Source organism: Pogoniulus pusillus, chromosome 27 (assembly GCF_015220805.1).
Source record: "Pogoniulus pusillus isolate bPogPus1 chromosome 27, bPogPus1.pri, whole genome shotgun sequence".
Classification (NCBI taxonomy): Eukaryota; Metazoa; Chordata; class Aves; order Piciformes; family Lybiidae; genus Pogoniulus; species Pogoniulus pusillus.
Window position 1 is genome coordinate 5,078,869 of NC_087290.1, and position 27,670 is coordinate 5,106,538.

General features: G+C 41.5%; 1 protein-coding gene across 4 annotated transcripts in view; it reads right to left on the bottom strand.

Moving 5' to 3' along the window:
- AUTS2 (activator of transcription and developmental regulator AUTS2) overlaps nucleotides 1-27,670 on the bottom strand; it is an 839,198-nt gene that overhangs the window by 249,050 nt on the left and 562,478 nt on the right. For all 4 annotated transcript variants that reach the window (XM_064166624.1, XM_064166623.1, XM_064166622.1 and 1 more), the window contains one exon: nucleotides 14,011-14,040. In XM_064166624.1, the coding sequence (XP_064022694.1) occupies nucleotides 14,011-14,040 (30 nt within the window). The remainder of the gene's footprint in view (nucleotides 1-14,010; nucleotides 14,041-27,670) is intronic.

Genomic DNA, 27,670 nt, shown 5'->3' on the forward strand with positions numbered 1-27,670 from the left:
GCTAAACCACCTCAGTGTGGCTTTTCATGAGTCAAGGAACACTTGCTGTCTCTTCTACCTGTCCTAGAAGCCCAAAGCATCAGCTTTTCTAGAACACTGCAATCCATCCCAAAGCATAGCTGGAATGATATACTGTCATCAACCCTAAACTTAGAAAGGAAACCAGTCCATGTAATATTTACAGGTAAAGAAATCCTGTTGAAACTGTGTCCACTATAGAACATTGATCCATTCTGAGCCACTATGAAGCTCAAGATGAAATGCATGGAGCTCCCAGCTCTCCCACCAGTTAAGCAATCCTTCTTGTTCAATTCTTTCCTAAGCTTCTGTTCCCATGTCAGAGAGATAGTCAAGCTTTTTTTTTTTTTTTAAACCAGCTCTAAACATTCTCCCTAATCTTTGTTGTAGAATGACTCCTATTTCCAACTGAGTTTTTGAAAATCAGGGTGCCTGGTGTCATTTAGCACTTCAGAATAAGTGGACACTCATTAATGGGAAATGACAATAAAATCAACACTGAATTACATACAGCATCTGCATTAGTGGCCAATGAGTTCATTCTGATTAATGTCCTCACAGGAAGTAGCAGGGAATTTGTAATGATTTGCTAAAGCAGCTAACTGAAAGCTCTTTGGTCAGGTTTCCCATTAACAAAAACAAGCATGAAATTACTTAGAAACAACCATCACTTTAAATAAGTATTTTGTTATTGTACATGCAAATTGTGCACAGAAAAGAACCTTATCACCACAGCTGTCATGCCATCTAAAAACCTAGCAAAGCAGAGGGTGAAAGTGGTCACCTCTCATTTTCATGCCCCAAGACCCCCAGAAATGGCAAAAAAAAAAACCCTTGATATGAGTGAGAATTGCAGATTCAGACATCAGGCAAAACATGAAGCAAGGCTATGAAAGGATTTAAAGAAGTAAATCCTAAATGGCACTAATCTTACTGAGAACTGTCCCATTCAGATGCAGGATAAGGAAGGTTATACTGCAATCTGAGCAGTCCCAAGGGACACTTTAAGAAGGAAAACAGGCAGTTCCCACACTGAATTCCTCAACTTTAATGTGAGAGAATACTTACTGGGACTGACAACAAGTGGCATCTGAGGGTCCTCAAAATCTTTGGAACAATGGACAGCTACTGGTCTTAAAAATCATTGAATAGTTTAGGTTGGAAGGGACCTGAAAGATGATCTAGTTCTGACCCCATTCCATAAGCAAGGACACCTCCCACTAGAACAGATCACTCAAGGCCTCATCCAACCTAGTCTTGAACACCACTGGGGAGGGAGCATCCACAACCTCACTGGGCAACCTCTTCCAGGGCTTCACCACCCTCACTGCAAACAACTTCTTCCTAACATCTAGTTTGAATTTCCCCTCTGCCAGTTAAAACTCATTTCCCCTTGTCTGGTCATTACAAGACCTTGTAAATAGTCCCTTCCCAGCCTTCCTGTAGCCCCCTTCCAGATACTGGATGTCCTAGGGAACACCATGTCCCTTACACAATCTGGTACTCAAGGGCAGTGATGCTTCACCAACCATCTGGAGGCTGGTCAAGCTGTCCTGGTTCATAAGCAATGCACAAATCACCATTAAGAAGTCACCAAACTAAGGAAAACAAAACAAAATATTGACTGAGAGGCAGAAGATCTGGGATATCTGCATTTCCTGCATCTGCTGCTGACAGGGATGATTTATTTCATTTTTGGTATTTAATTTCCCTTCTGATTCACACAATCTCATTTACTTATATCAAAAGATCTGGGAGACAAGGAAGGTTTCTCTCTCTCTGTGCTGTGCATAGGTCAATAAGAATCCAATGTGGAAGAGGATTCTGAGGCAACAACACCAAATTAATAAAACGTTGTTTGGATTTCAAGTTTCAGTTGCAGAAACTCCTCTCTCCTCCTTCTTGAACCTTATGTTTAGAATGAAATGGTGCTTCAAACAAAGACCATGTACAGAAGTTTAGAGCTGCTGTTATTCTTGGACCAGAAAGAGAAATAAAAGTGTGTGGTGACTGTACAGAAGCCATGATGGAGTGCCTCTTTCACTGTGTTTTTGATGGCATGTGACAAGTATGAACATCGATCTTCAGCATGTTAGTATTTCCCTGGGAGTACAAGATACTGTGGATTTCTCCCACATTGAAAACAACAGCTTTGACTTAACATCCTTGTGATGCCCTCCAAAACTGATCTTATTCAGCCTGCAGTCCATCTGCTTTATCATGGTGCACTGACACCATCAATCAAAATGACCCTGGAAACATAACAAAGAGAAGTGGCTCCATTCAGACAGTGACAGTAATACTTCCTAGCTCTTCAGCTCCTTGAAGTGGAGGAACTGTAAGTGTTTTACAGAAAATTAGCCAGCTTCTTAGTTCCTGTGAATAGGTGAACTCAGAAGCTGGATGGCCTTAACAGTCTGAGGTAATATAACACCCCTGGCTCTGTGATAGACGTCCTCGGTCACTGCAGCCACAAGGTATTTTGCACCAGAGATCATTACAAAGCCAAGCAGGGCCTCACGCTCACAGGCTGCTGTACTGAGGTCATAGAAATGTCTAAGAGAGACAATCCAAGTTATTGAGAGCTTGAATGATTTGTGCACGCCATGCCATCAATGCAGCAGGGCACAAGATGGAAGACAGAGATGCATTAACCAGGGAGGCTGAAAAGTTTTCATTGCTCCGCTCCCCATTGCACTAATGGAAGGGCTTGGAGCCTCCCCAGTCATAGCCCACTGGGGCTAACCCTGTCCTGTCCCAAATCTTATTCCCCTGCTCTAAACTAGCAGACATATCTCTCTCTCTCCTCTCCACTTCCTTTCCTTCTCCTCTCCTTTCCTCTCCATAGTAATCATGATTTTGCAAAACAAAGTATGACCAAAAAAAACCCCAACAACTCTCAGTGCATTACTGTCAAGGGTGGCACATAAAAATGCTGATGGAAACTAAAGTTTCCAAATGAGTTTACATGCAAATGTTTGACACATAGAGTCCAAAACTAACTTCTTCATCCTCCTTCCCAGACTATGGCTGAGGATTTGTACACAAGGGGCAACTCTGAGCCAATAAAGCAGCTGTCTGTAAACCCTCTAAACCAGGCAGCACCACTAATGTCTTGCCAGCAGTTAACAACTTGAAAATGTTGCACGTCTGTCTTGTTCCCACAACAGCCTCTTTCTCTGAGATGATTCTAGGCTATCACTCACTCTTCACTCTGTCTAGGATGTGCTAAATGTTTATCTATAAATTCATCACTCAATGTCCATCCACAGCCCTGCCTTAACTGCTTGGAACTGGATAGGCAGATAAGTCACCATAAACTCTACAGGATTAAGTAAGTTATTGTATCTTGCAGCACAACTGGTTTCTACAAATGATGCCCTGGAAAATGCCATTATCGCTCAGTGATTTGCTTCAATCTGATTGCTACAGTTAATGTAATAACCTAACTCAATTAGGATGCTTTTGTTATGAATGAACGACTTTGTTTAATATTGTCTGACTGTCCAGAGTCAACTGAAATGTGATGTGCAGATGGCCTGTGAAGGCCAGAAATTCAGTGGTGCATTTTAAGAAGAGATACCAGCATGAATTAAGAAGCCCAGGCAATTTATAAATACATAAAAGGTCATCTTGGTGCTTCCTACTAGATGAAAATAACAAAGCAGGCATCTTCATAATGTCTGGAAGTAAATCCAGACTTTCAGCAGAGCCAGTACAGAGAGGTCAGCTCTCATTTTCATCACAGAGCACATTGGGTTGACCTCCAGTCATTTATTTCACATTTCTCAATTTCCACCAGTGGTTCTCAATGTGGAGATCAGTAGCTAGCTCATGGTGTGCACACATTGAGAGACTGGCCAGGTAAAAGTTAAACATGTTTTTGACCTTCTATTTGCAGTGTCATTCAGAGGTGCTTAATATGTACCTATACACCAGCTAAAGTAAGGTCCTCTGTTACTGTTAAGCATTTAATATACCTGGAGTCTTGCACTACAGTCTGGTGGCCTATCCTTCCAACAAATGAACCAGGGGGTCATGTGGGTGACACAGCAAGACACAAGCAAAGAAACTTTCAGATAAGGTATTATCTGATCTGTAGGCACTGCGAGGGAAGGAGGAACAAGAGTTTATGCAAAAGCCACATAGACCTGGATTAACAGAAAGATGAAAGTCCAGAAAGATCCCTGCTCTGCTGGCACCTGCATGCCCAACCCTAATTCAAACCATGTATTATTCTCTTCCCTTTTACTCTGTTTGGGGAATTTCTGGAATCCAAGATACACAGTAGCTGTATTTCACCACTTCCAAGTCCACGATGCTCTTATTAGCCCTGAGCCAGATGGAGAGAAATATGCTGAAAACCAAAGCAGTGCTTGCTGGAATCCTTCTCAGTTCTTTGGTGAATGTATTTAATTTCCTGTCTCCTTGTTTTCAACCTATCTGGATATATTTGTGAGAAACCTGAGATGGTTACATGTGTTGTGGCCTCCAAGACTCTTAAAAACACAAAATAATCACCGTAACTTTGATATATACATTGTTTTCTTCTCTTTCTGAAGAACCCTCCAAAGAAATGTCTCACCTTCTCAGTTCTCAAGTCTAAGACTTTGTTGTGTTTTCAAGGAAACTTGAGAACTGAGAAGCATGCCTCATACATGATTATAAAATCTCACTCATTATGGAAAGCAGATGTTATTCAATCGTGCAAAGTGCGTATGAATATGATACTTGAATAACATACAGTAACATACAGCTTAAAGAAGCTCTTATTATAACCTAGATATGTTTGGCCATGGCTAAACTCCAAGTCCCACGGATTGAATTTCTGTGTCTCCATGCACACATACCATACGTGCACGCTCACTAATGCCTACCCCCAAATACACATAGAAAGCACATAGAGCTCATCAACCAGCAGCTATATATAGGTGTTTGATGTGCCAGAGAGTTTCAGTACATAGACTTCCTTTCACGATATCTGATATTATTATTATGGGGAAGTTTTGCAGAGAGTTGTGCAAAATAAAATACGAACCCTGTAGACTTCTTACAAAATCACCCCAGTGGAAACACTCTCAATGAAGTCTGAAATCCACATTGGCCAGGATAAACTTTTTCCAAAGGCTGGATTTCAGGGACAGAGCGAGCACATGTGTGCACGCACAGCCACGCTCTTCTTCCATGACTGACTTGCAATTACAGCTCTCATTACATGATAAGCAGAAAACCACACTGTGTTTTTACTCACTTCTTCTTCGCCAGCACCTGAAAATGAAATCCTGCCTGGCATTGCCTCGTACTCTAACAACCTTCGCAGAACTACTTTGATAAAAGTTTTGCTGCATATAAAAAACCAGATGTAACACTAAAATGCGAACAAGCAAAACTATCTATCACTTGGAATGTCTTTTTATTGTGATCTAAGCTGCTGGGAAGGCTTTAGGAATTTGCATGCTATCCTTAGAGATGTCTGAAACTGTCTCTTCTGTTTCTTGTATAGCACTGAGCACATCATCAGCTTTAATCTTTAATCTCTTCCTCCTCTCTTCTCCCCTACAGAGAATCAAATCCTACAATCTATACACAGATAAAACTCTCAGGCCTAGGAAAGTTTGGCTCTAAGTTTTGCAATAAAGATAGGAAGATTTATTGCCAGGAATGTATTACAGGAAAACAAAATACCGAGTCGCCTAAATCAGTATCACAGCCCAGAACTCTGCCCTAGATGAAACAACAGAAAAAGCAGAGTCCATGATTGCACACAAAATAGGGACATTCAGGGGTACTTTGAACCCAGCTTCCTGCTGGTAAGCTCTATCACTTTCCCCACCTCATTAGAAACACAAATGAAATTAAACATGTCAAAAGACAAAGTAAAAAAGCTAAACAAACACAATCAAGGTTTTGTTTTCATTCTTCTTCCATCAGCTAATTCACAGAAAACAAGAACAGCAGCAGAAGAGAACAACTTCTAGGATTTCAGACACACAGCACCTACTTGCATTGCAGAAATGCAAAATTATGTGTCTTTTATCTCTAAGTATTCCAGGTATTAGTGCTGCTATGAGGACAAGAGCTGGTGGGCTCTATGGTACACCTGTACCATAGGTATTTACAAATCCACTAGAAGACTGCAATAAAATTATCTTGGAGTATATATTATGTTCTTCCAATATGCATTTCAAACCATTACAATGTTCAACTCAATCTCTCCCCCAAGTTTCCTTAATATGTTTCTCTGTATAGCTCTACCTCTACTTCTGAATGTCAATGCATATTGAAAGCCACACTGCAAATAATGCACATCTATATAAGCAGATACAGTCAGTGTAATTTGATTAAAATACTATTACTTTATAGCATATATGTGCATACATAAAAACATTTGCTGCAAAATAATATGCATGTATATATGCTACAGCTGACAGAAGATCCTAGAGAGAATAGTAATTGCTTATACAAGACCAACAAACCATGGAGACTCACCATGCATGTGTACTGCTACAGTTGCATATATGAATCTCACACCACATATATGCATAAGGATAGAGTGTGACATGAACATACAAATGCAACACCAATATTGGCTGCATTAGTATATTGCATAGAGCTAATGCATCATGATACCTGCCTGCTAACCCCACACAAGTTCAATATGTATTGCTCCATAACCCTGGATATTTTTGCTCTGTATTTTCCTGCAATGATTTTGTTTTTGTCCACAGAGGAGAGCTTGCAAATGACTTTTTAAAGTCTGATGGCTGAGCAGTATGTTGTAATAGTGACTGTGATGGTGTCTGAACTTCCAAAGCACTGCATGCTCTGGGAGGAGTGTGCAGGGGCATCTGTGCCAGCCTCCCTCTGTTTCAATTCTTGATTGTTTACTCGACTGCCAGAAGATGGTCTAAAGCCCCGGGGAGAGCAAAACCTGTTTGGGCCATTGACATTGAGTATCCTTGGTGCAGGAAGTCAGGACCTTAGAGGTATCCATCATTACGCCCGCCTGAAGGCAGGCTGGAGCCAAGGAACTTGCCTGAGAAGCTAGTAAAATTTTAATGCACTCTGTAGTGTGGTCATGTCATACTCAGTTATGGCAAATAATCCCAGATGCCTGCAGAGGTAAAATGGAGCTGTAATGTGCTTGCCTCCTAACCCGAGCTGACAGCAATGATGTACGACTACCATTAGCGGAAAATATCACTTCAACTAACCCATGATCCAGCTCCGCTAAGGGTCACATTATCCATGAGGAACAAATTACACTCCCAAAGTAAATACAAATTTTCTACACGAAATGGGTACCAAAAAAAAAAAAAAAAAAGGGAAGGGGAGCTGGGCGGGGGAAGGGGAGAGAGCAGTGATACGTTACCTATGACAGCATGCTGCCGAGTGACAAAGATGACAAAGGACAGGAGGTACGGGGGCTGAAAGCGCCGGGGCGCAGCCCCGAGAGCACGTACCCATGCCTCTAAACAACGCGCTCGCTTCCCTCGGTGGCAAAGGCATCATCTTTTATAACGAACATGCTTGGCTCCGATTTTATTACCACTCTAGCTGTAGGGACCCTCTATGTGGCACATCAAATGAATAAAAAGGATCCTTATCTCTCCTCCTAATGGGCCTTAAACAGTAAGAAATACTTCATGATTGCCTGAGCGCTGCTAGCATATAAAGTCTGGGTGATCCTTCCCCCGCGGGGCAAGTTGAAGGTGCTGGTTTTTCCTGACTTAAAAAGACAACACCTGCACAAATATTCCATGTAAATCGCACTGAGGGGAAACATCCTGGCATTGCAGAAACAGTTTTAGGAATTATACTGAGAAACCATTTCCCTAATCCTATCTGTAGCCAAAGAAAAGGAATATGCCAAGCAGTAAGACAGTAGTATCTCCTGACCTGAAGTGTTTGCTTAAAGCTGGGTTCTAAGCTACTGTTTTTTACACGGAGTCTTGTTTGCTAATGACAGTGGAACCCACCATCCAAGGAGATTTTTGGCAAAAATTCAGCTCCCTCTTATTCTCATAAATAAGCCTTTCACCTTTCCAGGAGACAAGTGTGAAGCACAGGATGAGAAAAGGAACTCTGATGATACACCCTTCTTTCAACAGCTCAATGAATGCTGAGGGTTCCCTCTATGAGCAAAATTTTTCAGATTAGGAAAATTCTGATTTATTATTTATACTCCAGCAGCTCATAAACATCAAATTGAAACCCCAGTTGAGTTTTCAGACCGTAAGAAGAGTACAGATATTACTGCATGGCCACGATGGTGGTCGTACAAAAAAAAATACAAATAGCTTCCAGCTATCTATCTGCTACAGTCCTGGCACCATCTAGGTGGACATTTTTATTTCAAGTACTTCCCAAAGCCTTCCTTCATGCCTCCCAGAAGTGAGGGGTAAAAAAACCCCTCAGCATGTTAGTAGTTTTGTTTCTAAACATCCTACTGAAAAATCCCAAACAGATGCATCTGCCCATTTTAGAGAGACTGCACCTGTAAGTGTAGCCCACTGTAATATATAAGCTGGCACAAACCAATTTCTGTTTATCTGGCAAAGACACAACTGAGCAGGACACTTTGGATCTGGACCACAGGAGGAAATGGTTCTGAAGTTCAACGCCAATAATTCTGCATTTATTTAGTGTTACTGGAAAGTATGATTTAGGTAGGCACATCCCAAGTTCCTCTTACAATAAATATATCAGAGCATTTATAATTACCTAAACCAGCTGGGTTTGTAAAGCTGGGCTAAAAATTGTGGGGTTTTAAACTTAGCCAGAAGCACATTGGAAAGTAAACCATACACAAATACATAAACACTTCTGGGTGTGGACATTTAACTACCAAAAACCCAACAGGCTCTGCATCCTAAACCGGCTGACACACACCTGCCAAAGCACTGCTCCAAACTCTCTCTCCAAAGGCCACACACAAAACAACTGTCCAAAAGCACTTCAGAAGCGCACACAGGGTGCAGGTGTGAATGCTTTTGCACAAATACCCATGCCTTTTATCCAAGCATCCCAGAGCGATTTATGGTATCATGACTGTGCCATAATCTTTGGAGCTAGCATGCATGCATGCAATCAGATTTATTAACATTAGAAACATACTGATGCAACAAATATCATTCTTCAGCTCTTGTGGTGCTTTCAGTGGCACATATGGTTTTTTTGTTTGAAGAGATAACAATCAACATGCTCCCAGCAGCACAGGCTGGTGGCCTACACACAACACCCATCTGTCCTAATCTCCTCCCAAGATGAGGTAAATGTCGTTTCCTTTGCCTCTGACATGAGCTAACATTTTGCAAATTCAGCCCCAGTGTGGACTGATCTCCTTCCTTTTGCATTCTGCACAAAGTCCACTCAAAGCAAAACCTGATCAGCAGGGCACGCCACAGTGCCTGAGCTGCCCCTGTAACCAGACAGATGCTGCTGGGTCCTGGGAGTACACATCTTGATGGGATTGAAGAGCCTCATCAAGAGAGAACTGCTCAGGTACTACTAAGATATACCTAGGATTAAGTCATCAACTGCAATCATTCTTTTTCTCAGTTGTACATGCTATCAAAATTGGGTAGAATTCAAGCAAGAAGCAAGTCTCTTCTCTTGAATCACAGGCTGGCTACACTGCAAAGCAGTCCCCCTTGATCAATGAAATACTTTCCTGAGAAGTGAAAAATCACTGAAGTGCCTCAAACTGAGCCTTAATTTTAAAATCAGTCTAATTAAAGAGTAGTGAGGGGAAACAGTAGAGATGGCAAATGAAAAAAGGACCTCCCTCCTTGCCTCATCTTTAGCACTTGACTTCCTTATGAAAGCATTTTGCACATCTGTTCTAAAGAGAGCTTCCTTTTATTTTCAGAAGACAAACTATGTGTTTGCATCCAGGTGTTTTAATATTGTATTAATTACCAGGGGTGTAATTTTAAAGATGCTATCTAGAAAAGAGAAGATAATACAGCTGCACTTGAATTTGTCAGCCGTTCACTAGCTTGCCCTAATTTTAGATTACCAGCTCTGGAGACATGCTCAAAGAGTAAGACTGACAGACTTTTTAATGGAGAAAATCAAGACTTCCCCTGGGACTCATACTTTTTTTCTGATTCAGTAAGAAATCCCAGTGGCATTTGCAGAAAGGATCCCAGGATAGAAAATGACATCTCTCTAAGAATTAGTGCTTGACATTCTGATGCAAGTCCTTCAAATATACTCTCCCTCCACAGACATACCTGCTACCTCTTCAGGTTTTGCAGCAATGGGAGAGTGAAATGACTACTTTGAATGCTCCAGCCCAGTACTGTGTGTCAAAGTAGAATGAAGGAGCATGAATCTATATAAATAGATACATTATCCACCCAAAACATGTTATTTAAAATTGAGATGCTGACACAGCCTTAGCTACAGTACTGCTAAGTAGGGGCTGCATCATTTTTCAATTAAATATCCTTGTTTCTTCTTCCAGAGAAACCTCTGGAGAAATGTCTCATTTGAGGGCAGACATAGACAGAAAGTGACTCTGTCTGTCGGCTCCCAATTAAAGGCTAGGGAAGATGGATTGGAGGCGCAGCCATCGCCTAACAGACATCAGATATCAACAGTGATTTACACAGCCAGATAGATACATATTCAAGTGAGGAAAAGGTAATGCTAACAGCCTAGGAGATATTACTTTTCCTACTCTGCCACCACTCCCTATTCATCTGCTCCTCAGCTTCTCAGGTCCTGCTCCTTCCTGTATTCTCCTGCTTCACTGTGGCCCATCTAGTCATGCTTGAACTGACTCATCTTTAAGCCACCTCAATCTGTCACTCACCTTTCATCACCCTGATCTGCCATTTTTTATTCAAAGGCACTGCTCTATCTTTCTGCAGCTCAGGTCTTATTTATTCTAGTAGAAATATGTACCTGGCTTGCATTACTCTTGTGGCACACTGAAGGATCTGTGTGGGCTGACCCTCAAAAATCCTGAATGAAGCAAAACAGTTTCCTTCCCATTTTCTGGAGGGCAAGTACAGAATTAATCTGCAGCAATACAGAACCACAGAATTAACCAGGTAACACACCACATTCTATATAGAAACATAGAATCAGTCAGGATTGGAAGGGACCACAAGGATCATCTAGTTCCAACCCCCCTGCCATGGGCAGGGACATCCTACCCTAGATCAGGCTGGCCTGATACTTCAGGGCATCAAAATCTGACAGAAATAGTCCTAAAGAAAGGTAGACCTCTCCACAGAACCGTTTCAGATGAAGCTGTTTATGATGGGAAGAGAATAATTCCACAATTCTCAGAGTACACTGACCTAAGACCAACCAAGAGCAATTTGACAATTCACTGCTAGAACAGCTCCACAGCTGGAGGCTAACACCCTCATCATGAAATAAAGACTTTTGGGTCAAGGATCTTGAAACTTCTAATCCATCAGAATACCTTCAACTCCTACAGTTACGAATGAAAACTGAGGATGCTCAACGCTATTTATGAAACAATCAACCTCTTCTTGCACAGACACTTGGCACCCTCACTTCTCCCAATGCATTTTGCTCACAGGAATTTTTGGTCCTTAAAAAAAAATGTTATTTCATTTAAAGCAGGAATTCAGAAATCTTCTGGGTCCTATTGAAAACGATCTAAAAGATCCTGCCTGTCTGAAGAAAAGAAGTTTCTACTTGTCAGTTAAACAAAGGAATAACGCACAGCCTCCTTTATAGTGTGTACTTTACCTGTCATCCAACAGCCCATTATCATGTCACAGCAGAGTGCACTTTTCTACAGGTCACTTTGTTTAAAATGACATGGATAATGCACATGTCAGCGAGCTGACAGTCCCGACCGTCCTTCAGAGATAAAAACCGCAAGACGAGCGCCTGTTCTTATCTGGGGTACATGCCTTGGTCTATCATCTAAGTCAGGCAGAACATGATTTCTCCAGAGAGCACTTTTTTCATTTCCTGATTTTAAGAAAATCAAATAAGCACCATTTGTCTTCATCTGAATATGCTTGACCTGCTCAAATGATGATGTCTCGCATTTTATAACAGGCTACATATGCTGAATTCAAATTAACAGCAGAACAAGGCCTTTAGATCTTTGCCTAGGCTGCCAGCACAGGCTGAATAAATATGCCAGAGTTAGCTGTCATCTTCTAGAATTGGGCCTGAGCTTTAAAACTCAAAGCTGGGTCTGGTTCTGGGATATGGAAAGCCCTAAATTATTAGGGATATTTGGATCTGTGCTGAACCTCATTTCACTGGGGGAGTGACAAAATATAGATCACAGAGGTGAAATACACATCTGGATTTTAAAGCCTTCTCACACAAGTGCTGGGGTACTCTGTGTGAGGTACAGTCCCCAGTCTCACTCTCATTGGTTGTGGAAATTACCCTGACCCAGCACAAGACCACCATCCCCAAAAGCTGCTCCCCTGCCTTTTCACACAGTGAAAAGGAGTCATGCAAGAGAAAAATACTGTGGACTCCGCAGAGGGTTAGCTCCATAAATGCATCAGTGGCAGGAAATTACACTTCTAGTTCTGGGTGCCATAAACATAGAAGCTGAAATTCAGTTTATCATCTTCTACTGCATAAGGAACATCCTGAAAATGAATAATCACTTTACAGGATGGAATGTAATGGTAATGCATTAAAAATTCATATCTAAAAGTGCAGGTTAATATTCTGTGCAAAACCCAACAAAACCTCCTCTTTCTGTTGTCACACTGATTAACTCCAGTGATTAGTTCCCTTATGAAAGGGAAATCACTGCAGTTCAAAGTAAACAGTGGTTCTTTAATACAGTTAGTAAATTATTAAGAAACATGAAGGAGGAAAAAAAAAATCACTACTTGGGAAATTACTGAAAGAGCTGAAGGGCAAAGCTTTGGTGGTTAAATATAAAATGGTCTGAAAATATCTTTTTCTCCTGCTACAAAACTCCTGCAGAAAAATGTTCAAATTCAGGAAAGATTTCTGTATTCATTGTTTCCTTGTAGAATGTGGTATAAGCTGCACACTAGCACAGTCATCTCTCTTCTTCTTGGCTTGACCTGGAGCTACTTAACAGAACCTCCCAAAAAGTTTCCAATGATTTTATATCAATGATATTTCCTGACGTTACATTGCCCTCGCCCAGCTCCCATCCCCTAAGACATCCAGTGGAAGAGGAAACCAAAGTGATTATGTTATCAAAACATCCCTTAAGGCTCAACATACAAACACAGATCACAAAATCCAACATGGAGAAGAAGAAATGAGACCACTTTTTTCTGCAATGCCTATTTCCTTTTTGCCAAAGAAGGGAGGCAGGTTTTAGTCATCAAAATATGCATTAGTATATTAGTTTTTAATTGTTAGTAGTTCCTCTAAAGAGGAAACAGCATTAGAGATAAGTGCCTGACTTTTTCAGCATGACATTCTTCCCTTTTTTCCACTTAGAAACTCCAGTTTATTGAGAAAATTACCAGCAAGTTGTGTCACTTGACTGAATGTACAGTTTCCAAGTGCTGTTGCTTAAAAAAATACATATAACAACCACAACACTTCAATCTGAGTCTGAAGACCCTTGCTGGCAGAGAAGCAAACCAGGCAATAACAGTGGCTGAATAACTTTAGAAGTGCAAATGTGAGGGTTACCAATGTGAAGGTTACACACATATTTGGTTGCTGTTAAAAATTCACAAGCAGAAATGTAGCCATAGAAAGGGTTGGTAGTGAGACTGGTGTGTATAAGCAACTCACACAAACCATGGCATCAATATGCTTGAAGATGAACTGTGTAGCTTCCAAAACATTCATTAGAATTCTCTTTCCTTGGAAGTCTACTCCAAAATTAAATTAAATGCAGCAAATTCTTTGCTTTGTATAGAGACACTTTAAATCAACCCAAAATTAAACTTTGAATAAATAACAGAATAAGAGGAATAAGTGAATCAAAAATATCCAACAAACTATTTTTGCTCTCATACTGATTTCCTTTCTTACCTTTTCTTCTTGATCACTGTCGCTGTCACACTGAAAGACAAAAAGGAAAAAAAGCAGGTAAGAGAAACTTGCTACAGGAAAGAAATGAAAGATTTCTATGAACAAGGTGGCTGAAACACTTGCAAACCCCATGGCAGCAAACCTGGCACTGTTAGGAAAAAGCTCAATTACTGTATGGGAGACAATTCTCTCCCACACTGGTGTTGAAGATGAAACATTTGTACCTTTTGATCAGGAAAAAAATTTGCACTGAAAATAACAAAAGTGTCTTGCAATGTCCTCTGTTAGTTTAATTCACATGCACAGGAGCTGATGGTGCATGAGCACATTTAGACCCCAGAACTGTGTTTAATTCACATGCACAGGAGCTGATGGTGCGTGAGCACATTTAGACCCCAGAACTGGATCAGGGAAGAAAAACAGCAGTATTAGTGGGCTGGCTGGTTTTCTTCTAGTGGACAGTATTCCTCACACTGCCTGCTGATGGCTTTCAAAGCCATAGAGCATTTCCCCTATGAAGAGAGACGGAGAGCCCTGGGGCTGTTTAGAGTTGAGAAGTCTGAGAGGGGATCTGATCAACGTCTCTAAATATCTGGGGGGGGTGAGTGTCAAATGGATGGAATCAAACTTTTTTCAGTGATAAGACAAGGAACAACAGGTACAAACGTGAACACAGAAGGTTTCACCTCAACATGAGGAGAAACTTCTCCACAGGGAGGGTGACACAGCACTGGAACAGGCTGCCCAGTAAGGCTGTGGAGTCTCCTTCTCTGGATACTTTCAAAACTCATTTGGATGTATTCCTACATGGAATACCATAGGTGATCCTGCTTTGGCATGGGGCTTGGACTTGATCTCTGAAGGTCCCTTTCAACCTCTTCTGTTCTGTGATTCCATAAAAGAGGCTCATGAGACAGAAAGGTATGGAAACAGCTTAGATTTGCCTACCCCAGAAGGCAAGCACTTGCTAGGCCCCCATCTTCCAGCACTACTGGGAGGGTTCACCCTATGTCATTGCTTACTGCTGAACTGAAGAGTTCAGAGATCACAGCAGAAGCAAGAACATGTCCAATTAACTGACACATTGAGGCTCTCTGTAATTCAAGAGTACCCCAGGTATCAAAGTAAACACAACACCACAAAATGCTGAAGAGTAACACTGACTAGTCCTAGATATTTATAAAGTACCACTGCTCAGCTTTTTAATAACTGTTACTGTTGCAGAAATACACCAGGGCTAGAGGAATCAAACTTCAGTACGGACAAGTATCAGCAACCCAAACTACATTTACATTTGCTAGAGGTACAAAAGCCATGCTGAGAACAGGACAACTCACTTGCCCCCATCTGCACCTCTCCGACAGAGATTTGATTCATCCTTCCTGCTTCTGGCTAACTATGGTGTGGCCACACTTGGCTATCTCCACAGCAGAAGCATGAAAGCAACACCTCCCTCTGCTTTTTTGTTGTTATTTAAGTACATTTTTAGATTCTAGAGGACTGAATCGTCTGTATCATTACAGGATGAACTCATACCTGAGATCTATTGGCAGGTGCTTGCAAGGAAAGCATGAGGTCACCCAACTGGAGAACCAGGCTTTCCTAAACCAAGGATAAACTGACTGTGTTGTCACAGCCACCAGTTACACTCTTTATGCATTTGTATCCTGTTTTGACTATTTTCATAAGAAAACCAAACTGTTTTGACATTAGTAGTACTTTGTGAATTCCACAGGTTAACTATGCAGTGGGATGTGAATAGACATGACCAAATACACCCACAAATGTATTTGATATGCACAAGTCATCTACTGTGTGTTCTTTAATTATAACTTTACTATTTCACTGTCTTCTTCCTCTTCTTCATCAGTACAGGAGATGAAAGGGTGCCTTCCCCACACCAAAGAGCTACTTACTAACAAACTAAAAGCTAAGAACTATTTCTAGGCATTTTTCAAATAAGTTTAAATGAAGATTAGCTAAAATTACAACCTGCTTTTGGATAATTCCAAATAGAAATGGAAGTGACATTTATGCAATAACAGAAATTATTTCTATGGCACTAGCTGCTCCAAAACACTCTGCTAACAAATAAATGAGAGGGAACACGAAGATCTGAGACAGTTTTAGCTTGAATTTTGAATCCTTGCACAGCAACCAGGTTAATGAAGAGTGTACTTAGCTGACTAGAGGAAAACTGCACATTTCTAGAACTGCATAGTCATTACATAAAGTACTCATACTCTTGCCCTGCAAATATTGTGCATTGTAACTTCAGTGTGACTACACACAGGAGGTTTTGATACAAGGATAAGTATAGGTAAGTATGTCTGCAATGCATGGCTCTACATTTATCAACAAAGGAAACACATCTATGGATTCTTATCCGTGAAAATCACATGTCACTAAGCTTTCCCATTTACCATCTCTAGTTTACACTTGTTGGGAAAGTTCAGCTTTTGGGCCACAGCACTTCCTTCTAACTCTTGGTCACAGCCAAGTTACAGCCTCTGGATTTGGGGCCCCCTGCACTGAGAGCTCAATGTGTTAGGATGGATTATGTTGTGTGATAAGTAGGCTTCAAAACGGGGAGCTCACAAACAATTCCTTCACTTGTTTGTATCCCCTGCCCATCCCTTACACATACTCCAACACGAGTCCTGCTTGAAATACCTGAATCTGAAAGAAGAAAGGGGGCAAAAAGTGGATTTATAAGGGGGCAGAAATGACTCCTTTTTAGCAGCAGAGTTCAGAGGGTTTTCACATGCAGTCTACTCCTGCTGCTGGGGCACATGTGAGCATGTCCTGTGACCCAGCTGTGGTCATGGTGCTTTGCAGCCTCTCCTTCCCCCACCGTTTCTGGTCTCGTTTAAAGAATCTCTCCTCTGCTGTGGATTACATTTTTCCCATCTCATAAGCTTGGAAAGAGCTCAGGGCTCTGTGTTTTCTGCACTGTGGAGGTACTGGGGGAGAAGAAGGTTTGCCAGCAGTGACGTCTGAATTTGCCAGCAAACAGCTCCCCGCACCCCAGTGAATCAGCAGCGAGAGAGCACAGAGTGGTGTCGGTGGGAAGTTATTTCCATCAAAGTGTTAAGCCTCCTGCTTTCCGACAGTCCAGTTCTAATTTCAAGGTCCGCTTAATTCCACATCAAATAATTACTGCTATACCCAGAAGCACCTTGTCTCCAGAGTTAAGCATATGGCGAAGGACTGAGACCTACTGGTGTCCATTATGGAAGCAGCACGGATGCCAAGCCGATTAAAAATGCTCAGGCTCCCTTCACAACATGCCCAGTGACTGACAGCTTCGTGATTTGGCCAGTCACTGTGGCTGCCAAAAAAGCCTCTGCTGCACAGAGGCCCACATGGCACTCTGAGAAAACAGTTCCATTCCTGGTATTAAATTCCCATACTGACCTGAGGACTTTGCTGTGAGCTCAGCAGGAGCACACCATCCAATTTACAGCTCCATCCTCCAGAGCCCTCAGTGCCAGCCTCTGGCAGAGACGAATGATGGTCAAACCCCTCCAGCTCATAAATTATGCAAAGGCAATAAATGCACTCAGCAAACAGCTCCTAACGTTTGCCTAGCCTGGCTCCAGATACACTGGGTGAAGTGCCAGGAGCCCTGCACACACAAGGCATCTATTTCACTCATAAAGAGGTCTTGTTGGTAGGGCAGGAGGGAAGGAGACCCAACATCCAGCAGCACAGTCTTCTTCCAGCAGCAGAATTTTATGGACAAGATGTATGACAGAAAAAAAGGACGGACAGGAAGAAGGGGCTCTATGCATTACACTGGCATTACACTTCATGCACACCTGTTTGTGTGTGGGCACACACACTGCAGGGGCACGTTTTGCACATCCACAGTAAGCTGAATTTTCCCTGAGTTATAAATACCTTAATTTCCTCTGATTCATGGAAAGAAGCAGACAATTTATGTGCAGGGGCAACTCTAAAAGAGACTTGCAGAAGAAAGGAGAGATTTGTTGCTCAAGCTGGAAACTGACTTGGCACAACTGTACGTTCTCCTCCTGCCTGAGACTACTCTGCTGTTAGCCATTCCGGACATTGCACTTGCACACACATTCCCCAGTGGCCTTTGCTCTGATGTGCTCATTTACATTTTTGGATGTGTTTTCTCCCCAGAGGTGCTAAAGCACAAGGTGTTCTCATTCTCTGCAGGGTCACTGCTAACCACTTCTGAAGAACAGGCTTTGGAAACCAAAGCTGACAACCATGAAGTTGATTATTTGGAATTACTGCTCGGTTTGGAGATTTGAGCCTGCACTGCTTGCTCAGCTCCTCAATTCCTCTAGCAATTCTCTACCTCCCAGAGACATAGGAAAAAGTAAAATTATTTGAGTGCTTTGTGGTTCTCAGATCACCAGACTATTTTGAAATCGAAGTGATGAAAATGTTTTGTACTGGCCTTTTGCTTTGGGTTGAATTTTAGTAGTTTTTGCCTCATATCTATTTTCAGGATGGTTCTGTGCACATGCTGCATCAGAATATTCTGCAAATAAGGAAGAATCCAAAATCTCATTCAGTGATAGCATAATCTGATTTTTGGATAAAAGCCAGTAGCTTCACTGGAAGCTGTGAGTCATAATGTGGCAAATTGGGACAAGGAGGCTGCAGACACATTTTACACCTGAACAAACAGAGGCTTTTTTAGCTGATTCTCAGGCTCAAGGCACTATCTCCATGCTGAACACAAGTTGTGACTGATTACAGGCACCCAGGGCCAGGCTTGAGAAGAGCCCAGAGCCAAATTTCTAAGAGCTGGCCTACATTATCAAAAACCCACTCAACCATCCAGCCCTTAGCTCTCATTTAGGCATGGAAATGAAAGCCAGATTAGCAAAACTGCTGAGCACCCACACCTCCCATGTGTGGCCAAGTTTTCAAATGAGCATGGCATAAAATGCTGTGAGATCTTCTCAAACCACAACCTGACAGGCCCCTCAGAGGAGGGATTATTGGCAATGGCTATTTTGTGCATTTGAAAGGCTTGTAGTGGGCAGATGTGACTACTCCCAAAGGACCTGCAGCACTACAAACTAAATCCAAAACAAAGGGCATGTAAAACTCACTCAAAACTAGCTCTGCGGATAAAATAGTTGGAGGACATGTAGAAGCATTAAGGTTACTCCCAATTTCTATATAATCAGGGGCTATAAGAGGATCAGAACAACAACAGCTTGCTCAAAGAATCCATAGTTATCACTTAAAGTGTTCAAACATCTTTAAAGTGTGCAGGCTACCAGCCACCACATCACTTGACACATACATGCCAAGTATTTGAGCTTCCTTTTGCAGTACTTCTTGCAACTTCATGCTGAGAATCAGAATCAGCATCCCACAAATTTGCATTCTCATGTGTGTGCTGCAGTCAAAATTCAAATAGGTACTCCTAAAAGCAACTCCAGGCAAAAAGGCAACACTGTAAGGTCTTTGGAGCAGCAAACCAGAAATCTGCTCTTTCTGCCCCATCTTAAACCTTCTAAATTACTGCGGTCAGGAGGGGCTGTGGATGTGTGGGGTGCATTGCCTGCAAGATGATCTTGGAGGTCTCTTCCAACCTGGTTGATTCTACACCCATAACTGCAGTGGGAAGTGGAAAAAGAGCTTTCCAACTCTCATCTGAGGTTTAATTGCTACTATGTTTTGTAGATGGATGGGAAAAGGAAGCATTGGGCTGAAGATTAGCTGTACCTCCCAAATCCCCAGCCCCAGCTGGAGGGAGCACAAGTTAAAATGCACAGCACGCCTCCCCCAGCACCCGCAGAACGAGCCTGATCCCAGTGCCACAGTTCAAAAATCAGACACCCTGTGAGGTTACAGCTATAATCTGAGTCCATTTTAATAGCTTCAGAGAGTCTGGTCAAATCAAGCTGAGTAAAGGTCTGTGCCACCTCACCAGCTCATTCAGGCTGAAGCAACACTACGGATTTCTATGTACCTTGCTGATTGAACACATTCTTGTGCAAAAAGTGGCAATCATTGAATATCTCATGTACAATGACATTGAGGAGGGCATTGTTCTCTATTCTGCTCAATGGACTTTGCTGGAACAGCTATTTCATATCTTGGATTCATTTATCATTGCCACCAAAGGAGTCAGAGCTGCTGAAACGCCAGCACTGAACAAAGTGTTTCTACTCATCTGTCTGCTGAAAAGAAATCTGAAGAAAATGAGGGAAAACCCAGACCTCAGCCATGTTCACACTGACATTTACAATATTCTTGTCCATCTATCCACCAATGACAAACTGACAGCCCTGGAAAGGGCAAAGATGATATTTTAGCTATACAATTAGACCTTTGCTTCCAAGAAGAAAGGAGAAAAAAAACATCTCCTAGATGAAAGGAGACACAGAGAGGGAATAAATGGCCAATTTTCTAATTGATGAAATGGAGACAGGCAGAATCACAAAGAAACTAAGAGCAAAAATTTCGCTTTTTTTTTTCTTTTCTGTCTCTGACTTTGCCTGCAAGTAGCATTCAGCTTGGAGCTCCTTGCCAAGAAATCTTATATATAGCATCTCACAAATTGGTTAACATCACAGTCTGCTTAGCAATTCTTCACCATTATCCACAGTGATTCAGTGTAAGGAATGACTCTGAAACAGCACTGGTCTGAGAAGTTTAAGGTCTGCATTTTCAAAAGCTAAAATTACAGATTATTCACAGAGAAGTCCCATTTTGCACAAATTACCTTAGTCTGGACAAAAGATTGCAATGTTGACCTTTAATCTGTATTCCATTTTATCCAAACTACTTCACTTCAGATGAAATGTATCAGTCTTGGACATTTAAAGTTATCTTAGCTCCTTAGAGGAAAAACCTTCAGAACTTAGAACCACTTTCAGCTGTAACTCTCTTTAATTCCTCACTCTCTGGAATTCCACGATTATTTTATGCAGCAAAAAGACACAATTAGTGGCTCCTTCTACATCTACCACCAATCAAACAATAGTTTGCTAAGAAACAAGTATATTTTGCATATTCAAATGAAAACACCAGACTGCATTATTATCTGTGATAAAGATGATCCATCTTATATTTATGTAGGATGTGTATAGATCTTTGGCAACTGATGGGTGGTATGCAAACTCTTTGTAGACCACAGAGAGCTTATGTGCAAAGCAAAGGGGGAATTTCATTCCAGAAAGACAGCTAAACATGAGTCCTATTTTGAGGCTTGATTCTGTCGTGTCAATCTCTGTACTGCCAGAGGTACCACCTGAAAGGGAAGGTCAGTAGTGCTGTGGAAATAGAAGAGGATGGAAGGCTTCCTGTGCACCGCTGGGGAGGCGGCAGGAGTGTCAGGGGTTGCCTGAGGGTTGCCAGGGACAGAGCTGCAGCCCTCCGTCCTGGCTGGCTGCCTGGGGCTTGGTTTCACCCAAGGGAAAGATGCCACCGACATCCCGAGGCAGCTCCAGGCACAGCCCCAGAGAAGGATGAAGAAAAGAGAGCCTTTTAAGAACCACATTTTCCTTTGCTTCCTGGAAACTGAGCCGAGACTGGTAAATTATTGCAGTTCTTAGGAAAGTACAACTTCTTTTCCTCAGTGATCACTCCCAATGGCTTCCTTATGGTGTCAGTGCTCAATGATCCCACAAGTGCTTAAGGCCTAATCCAGCCATCCCCAAAGAACAGGACAATGTCCCCACCAATGTCAGCAGAAGAGTAAATGGACATTCCAGATGTACCATTAGAAAGCTAACGATGCCATGAGTTACTCAGCTCAGCATCTTCAGAAAGTGCTTGCTGCAAGTCACTCATCCAAATTCCACTAGATCACACTGGCCACACACACAACTGAATCCTAATTTTAGGAAGTCACACTCTTGCAACAGAAGGATTAAGCCCCTCCATCAGTTCCTCAACACTACTTGGAAATGTGATTACACAACTGCAGGACTCCCTATGTACATTTGCTGCCTCCTTTCCTGCCTTTCTGTCTGTAGACAGCTTGCAGTGTATGATGTCATTTTCAGCATCCTCTGAACTAATGAGCACTTTGTGAAAGTTTGAAAAATAAATAATAGTAAATAATAATATGCACTTATATTGGTGGATTAAGTCAATAGTAAAGACTTAAACTAATCAGCATCTAATGAAGTCAGAGCCCAGTATTGCATTAGCCAGTGTGTCTGCATAAGGAAAGATTCCTATTTTTAAGAACTCCTGGGCTTAGCTCGAGAGTTCAGTTTGGAATTTCAGTCTTCCAGGTACTTAAAGACTAATGAAATCAAAATAACCTGATGAACAAGAAGCAAAGAATGTTACGGGTTAAAATAATACAAGAATCTATTTTTTCCACTGTGTTGTGAACCATAAAAATCACCCTGAGCCTTTCCTCTTTCTTCTCTGCCTGTGAAGCCAATTGCTTTGATTGCAGTGATATGAGCTTGCTGAAATGACTTGCCCTTGCTTGTGAAGCAAATGGAACATGCTAATAGAACTTATCGCATTACCCGATGCAAAAGTGCCATAGCTCATTACTTTAAGATAAAAGGATATCATTGCAGACGGGAAGCAGAATTGACTTTCTGAGGCCCGACTTGATGATGATTTAATCAACTGCTCTCTTTCACTTCTCATCTCTGCGCCTGTCGGTTTCACAGGTGCTGTTAAATGAGACACTCAGAAAGTGAGCGGAGGGAAAGAAATTGCTGTCATTACTTTTCAAGAAAGGAGGTATGCAAATTTTCGACAGAAAGATTGCGTTCATAATGGGCCTGGTAAAATACAAGGATCATGCTTGACAGGTGAGGGCAAGTCATTTGTACGTCCTTAAAGTGAAGCAACCATCCTCATTTAGAAATTGTGCTCTGTAAGAGAAGCTACAAACGAAAACCATGCCATGGCTGAGAAGCAGCAAGCAAACCTTTGAAGACTCTGCTATTGCAGATCTGCCTTCAGCAGGTGCCTGGCATGCCTTCACACATGTCTAGTCCTAACTGCCAGATGGCCAAATTTTGACCTCAGGATCGCACAGAGAACTCCCCTTAAATGTTTTACTTTTGTTTGGTTTTTTGGTGGTTGTTGTTGTTGTTTTACTGGCAGCTTTACATTCACAGTCTGGAGTCTGAGAGTTCCTTCCTTTCTTCATCACTGCCAGAAACAGAAATTACAAGACAAAAAAACGGAGTGAGAGTTGAGTTAACTGTGAAAGCGAAATCAAGATGTTGGAGGCAACAACTTGTTTTCTTCTGCATGTACCAGAGCATTACAGATTCAGGAAAATCCAGAGCTTACAGTTCATACAGCCAAGTAAAAAATGAATAAAAAAAACCCCAACAACCTCCCAAGGGGTTCTGGCATAAACCAAAGACGATGAAAAGATGTTTCTCCAAGGCCTAGAAGGAACCCAGGGTTCTGTGTGATGGCAACAAGAGAGGAAAGGGCAAAAAGAGAATAACTGAATGTTCTATTGATCTGATGGAAAAGTCCTGATGCTCCAAAACTAGAAGTTAAAAAAGCACAATAATTGAGATGATGAATTGCATATGGGCTAAAAACACATTATAGATCTTGGATGGCTATTGAGCTGTTTGGATCATTTTAAATGGTGAAATGAGAACTACCAAGCTTTTATTGGTGTCAATCAGGTTTTCTATCAGAGATTGATAGTCAGCCACAGCAAATAAATTCCTTGGGGCATCCACTGCATGCGATGGATAAAGAAGTTGGCATAAAAATGCCCACATTTTGTCTCAGATAACAGCACAGGACTTAAAAGGAATTAATGTGATGAATATTTGGAATTAAACAAGAAGCAGCTAGGAACCACTGCCACAAAAACACACTTGCCACAACGGAAAAGGATTTAAATAACATCAGCCACTGTATTATTTCTACAGATAGGTGCATTTTAAGAGTTTAAAATAAGCTTGCTCAAAATGCACAACTCATATGGCTCAAATGCTCCTGGGTTTGTTTATGATGCACAGCTATGAGATATCTTACTTGACCTTTTCCCTGCATGTCAGGTTCTTAACCCTCCCTATCTACCTAACCAGTAGTGATCCAGTAATACCTTTTGGATCTGACTCACCTCACACCAAAAATGCTCAACTGTAGGTTGAAAAGCAACACGATGGAAGAAAGATAGCTTTGGGCTAGGACTCTGAAGATCCACCTCTGTCACTAGCTATCAGTATCACCTCAGGCAAGCTGCTAGTCTCTTTTTCTGTCAGCCCTCTACTTTGCAGCTATTTGGGCTATTAAATGGTACCCTCCTTAGGATTTGGCTAGGCTTTTACTATGTGTTTATAAATCATGCAGGACAATAGGATGTTTCTCTTAGGGAACTTCAGTTTTAGTAAGTAGAGGAGATAAAAAGGAAGAAGAAAGCATTAAGATTAGGCCCTAGACACACCAGGCCTTTTTTCAATATAGATCTCATCTGCCACCAACTAAATGCCATGACCTATAGCAAATTATATCATTTCAGCTGAAAATGGCTTTTATTTGAAATTACAGAAATGCGCACAAAGAAGCAGCAATATAATAGAGGTAACACTGCACAGGGGTTGTTCTCTTTCACAGGCTGCAGCAACTCTGAGCACAAAATGGCTACTGAAACACACACGAAGAGAGATTCAATTGATTTGTGAGGTAAAATAGTTGTAGAAATAATATCTGAAGGGAAAAAAAAAATAAAGACTGAAAAGCTGTTTCTTCTTTTCCTTCTCAAGCAACAAGAAGCTTTTAGGTTTGGAGCTCTCTATCTTTACATTAGGCTAAGCAATTTAAACTGAATTGTATAAATAATCATAATAATAATAATAATTCCCTAAACAACCCAAAACAATTGATCCATAGGGATAAGACCTTAACAGTTGAGCTATAAACCTCTGAACAACACTGGATTTTAATGGATACTGAAAAACTCTTAACTAAGCCCTGTAAATATAACCTGAAACAAAATGATTTGTGTTGTAAGCTGTTTGCAAACTCCCATAAATATTCTTCATTGTCATAATGCCAGAAAAATAACACACTGTGTACTCAGCCCTGTAAACTGGCTTCAATGCTGTGGTTTCATTCCCTTTTCCACTCTGTTTTATAAATCATCACTCACACAGTTGGTATATATTATTATTATTGTTATTATTATTATCATTTATCACTGCCTTTATAATTTTTGCACAATTTATAAACTGTCTGTACTAGTCCCAAGGGAAGAGAAGGATTATTCTAAATCTACAGCAAGTAAATATAAATTGTAAAGACAACAACACACTTTGGCCTGCCCACCTTAAATCTCCTGTTCTGACACAGGCAATGCTATAATTTGGACTCTCTAATCTCTTATTAGGAAATGAATGCTTTCGGGGATCTTTTTTCCCCAGAATGGTGCAATTATAACAATTACATTTAAAACAGGAGTGGCATTTCTCTAGTTAGAGGTAAACATAATTGTATATCCCTGACTTAGCAGCTGGACTCAATCTTTCATTGTTCATGGGGTGGCTGAGAACAAAGTAAGAAAATCCATAGCCAGAGGGATACTATCCAACACAGCACCCACTGCTGAGGCTTCCCTCTTTGCCACAAGCAGTGACAGAATTATGGTACTATGGTACACATACATATGGGCCACCTCTAACTGTCCAGGTGGGGCTCTTCCAGATCCCTCTTTCCTGAGCACCTCATATATTCAACCCCAACCCTGAGTTTGTCTCTTTTGAGAACACGCTCTTGCTCCAAACTGCCTTCTGCAGCTCTGTAGTGCACAAAAACTAAGACCTGTGGTGCTTATCCCTAGGGGTACACTTACAGCTGAAGGGTGGGAGTTTCAAAGACCCAAACCGCTGTTCTAGGAGACATTCTCATGTATAAATATTCACTCTGGGAAATCAAGCCCTCAGTTTACCAACAACGTACTCCTAGCAGGGAGATAAGAAAAACATTGAGTTTTTTTTTCACTGCCACATTAACCTACCACCAGAGTAAGGTGATAAAAACTCCCATATCATAAATGATATTGCAGACTCCATGACTGTTATCAGCAGCAGCAAATTACCTGGCACAGCTAAGGCAAGGTATTGCTCTGAATAGCTGGCTTTTAGCACAGTGTTCACAAAAACCATTCCTGTCCAGGTGAGCCTTGGAAAACGCAAGAATTGTGCCAATAACTACTGTGTTTAAGCAGGGCTGCAGTGAACACAGCACTGAGTGTTGCTAAGACTGCCCCTCTCTTCCTTCTTCATCTGCAACAGGACAGAAGATTCACACTGTTAGAAACCTCTTCTGTTTGGGAGCTCTGGGCTGCACTTCTCTTTCTAGCCTCTCTGCCGTCTCTCTGATTAATGCACTTTGCTTCCTAACCCCCTGGCTGAACCTCCATTCTTCCTTGGGATTGGGGTAGGGTTGAGAGGGGTGGGAGAAGGTGGAAGGGCAGTTGAGAGCCCCTCCTGGGGACTCAGGTTTCTGGGAGGGGAGTTGTGTTTCTGTATTACCTTTTACCTTGTATATTTCTGTGTATAACTCTATATACTGTAAATGTCTGCTTGTATATTGAGCTAAGCTGTAAATACAAGCTTCATTCAAATTTCCAGAGCCAGCTGAGTCTAGTTTGGGTGATTTAAAAAGTGTGTGTGTGTGGGGGACGAGTAACACCCAAACCATCACACATGTATAGGCCAGGAGATATCCTGAACATAAGACACAGGACTTTCCTGTAAAGCTTTTGTCCAGAAGGAATGTACTTACTGAAATAGAGTCAGTCTGGGAATGCCACGTGAGGCCTAAAAGGAGCAGAAGTTTCATGTCTCTGATCTTTGTGGTCACTGCTATCCCACAGGCAAAAATCCACACTGCATTCGTGTCTGCATGATCTCAGCAAACCATCTGCTTCTGGTACAGTGTCCATAAAGGAATTTTAAACTGCTCAGCCTGTGCTGTACAGTTTTGAAACAGATCAGGAAATTCATTGCTTTCTCCAGAGGTGCTCTCTATGAGTACAGAGCCCTGGAATTTCATAAGGGACTTTCTAGAGAGGTGAAAACTCCCTTTGTTTTATAGACTGCAGACACCAAACAATTGGAAGCTCAGTTCTCATCCTTTCTGAAACTTTAGTGACAGGAAGGCTCTGGGTTTTCAAACGCATTTTCTCCACAAAAATCTCTGTAGGCTTTATATTCAGCCTAAAAAGTGACTAACAAGATGAAATGGGTAAAAGCCAGATAACTTTAGATTGGTGTCTATTTTCCAAATGGGGAATATTTTCTTATTTTTCATTTAAAATGAGGGCAGATTCTCCCTAACTGAAAGGAAAAAAATGATGACAATTTAAAACTTTGCCTAAATGTTGTGCCCTTGTTCAGTCAGAGCTATTGTACTCAAGGCAGTACAATTAATTAGTGAAGATCATATGGCCTGTGCTATACAGGAGGTCACAGAAGGTCACACCCGCATTGCCTTAAATTACATGAAATTATAAACCCCTGAACATCTACATTTTCCCACATTTGCTTCCAGGGCTACCTCATTAATGCTTTGGACTTCTTATTATCCATCAATCCAGGCCACCTCTGATCAGAGTAAATACGCCCTTCTGTGCTGGGATAACTCTGAAGGGCTGGGGATGGCTACTCACCTTACTTCTGAGCCAGGAGGGTTTCTCATCTCCCAGGAA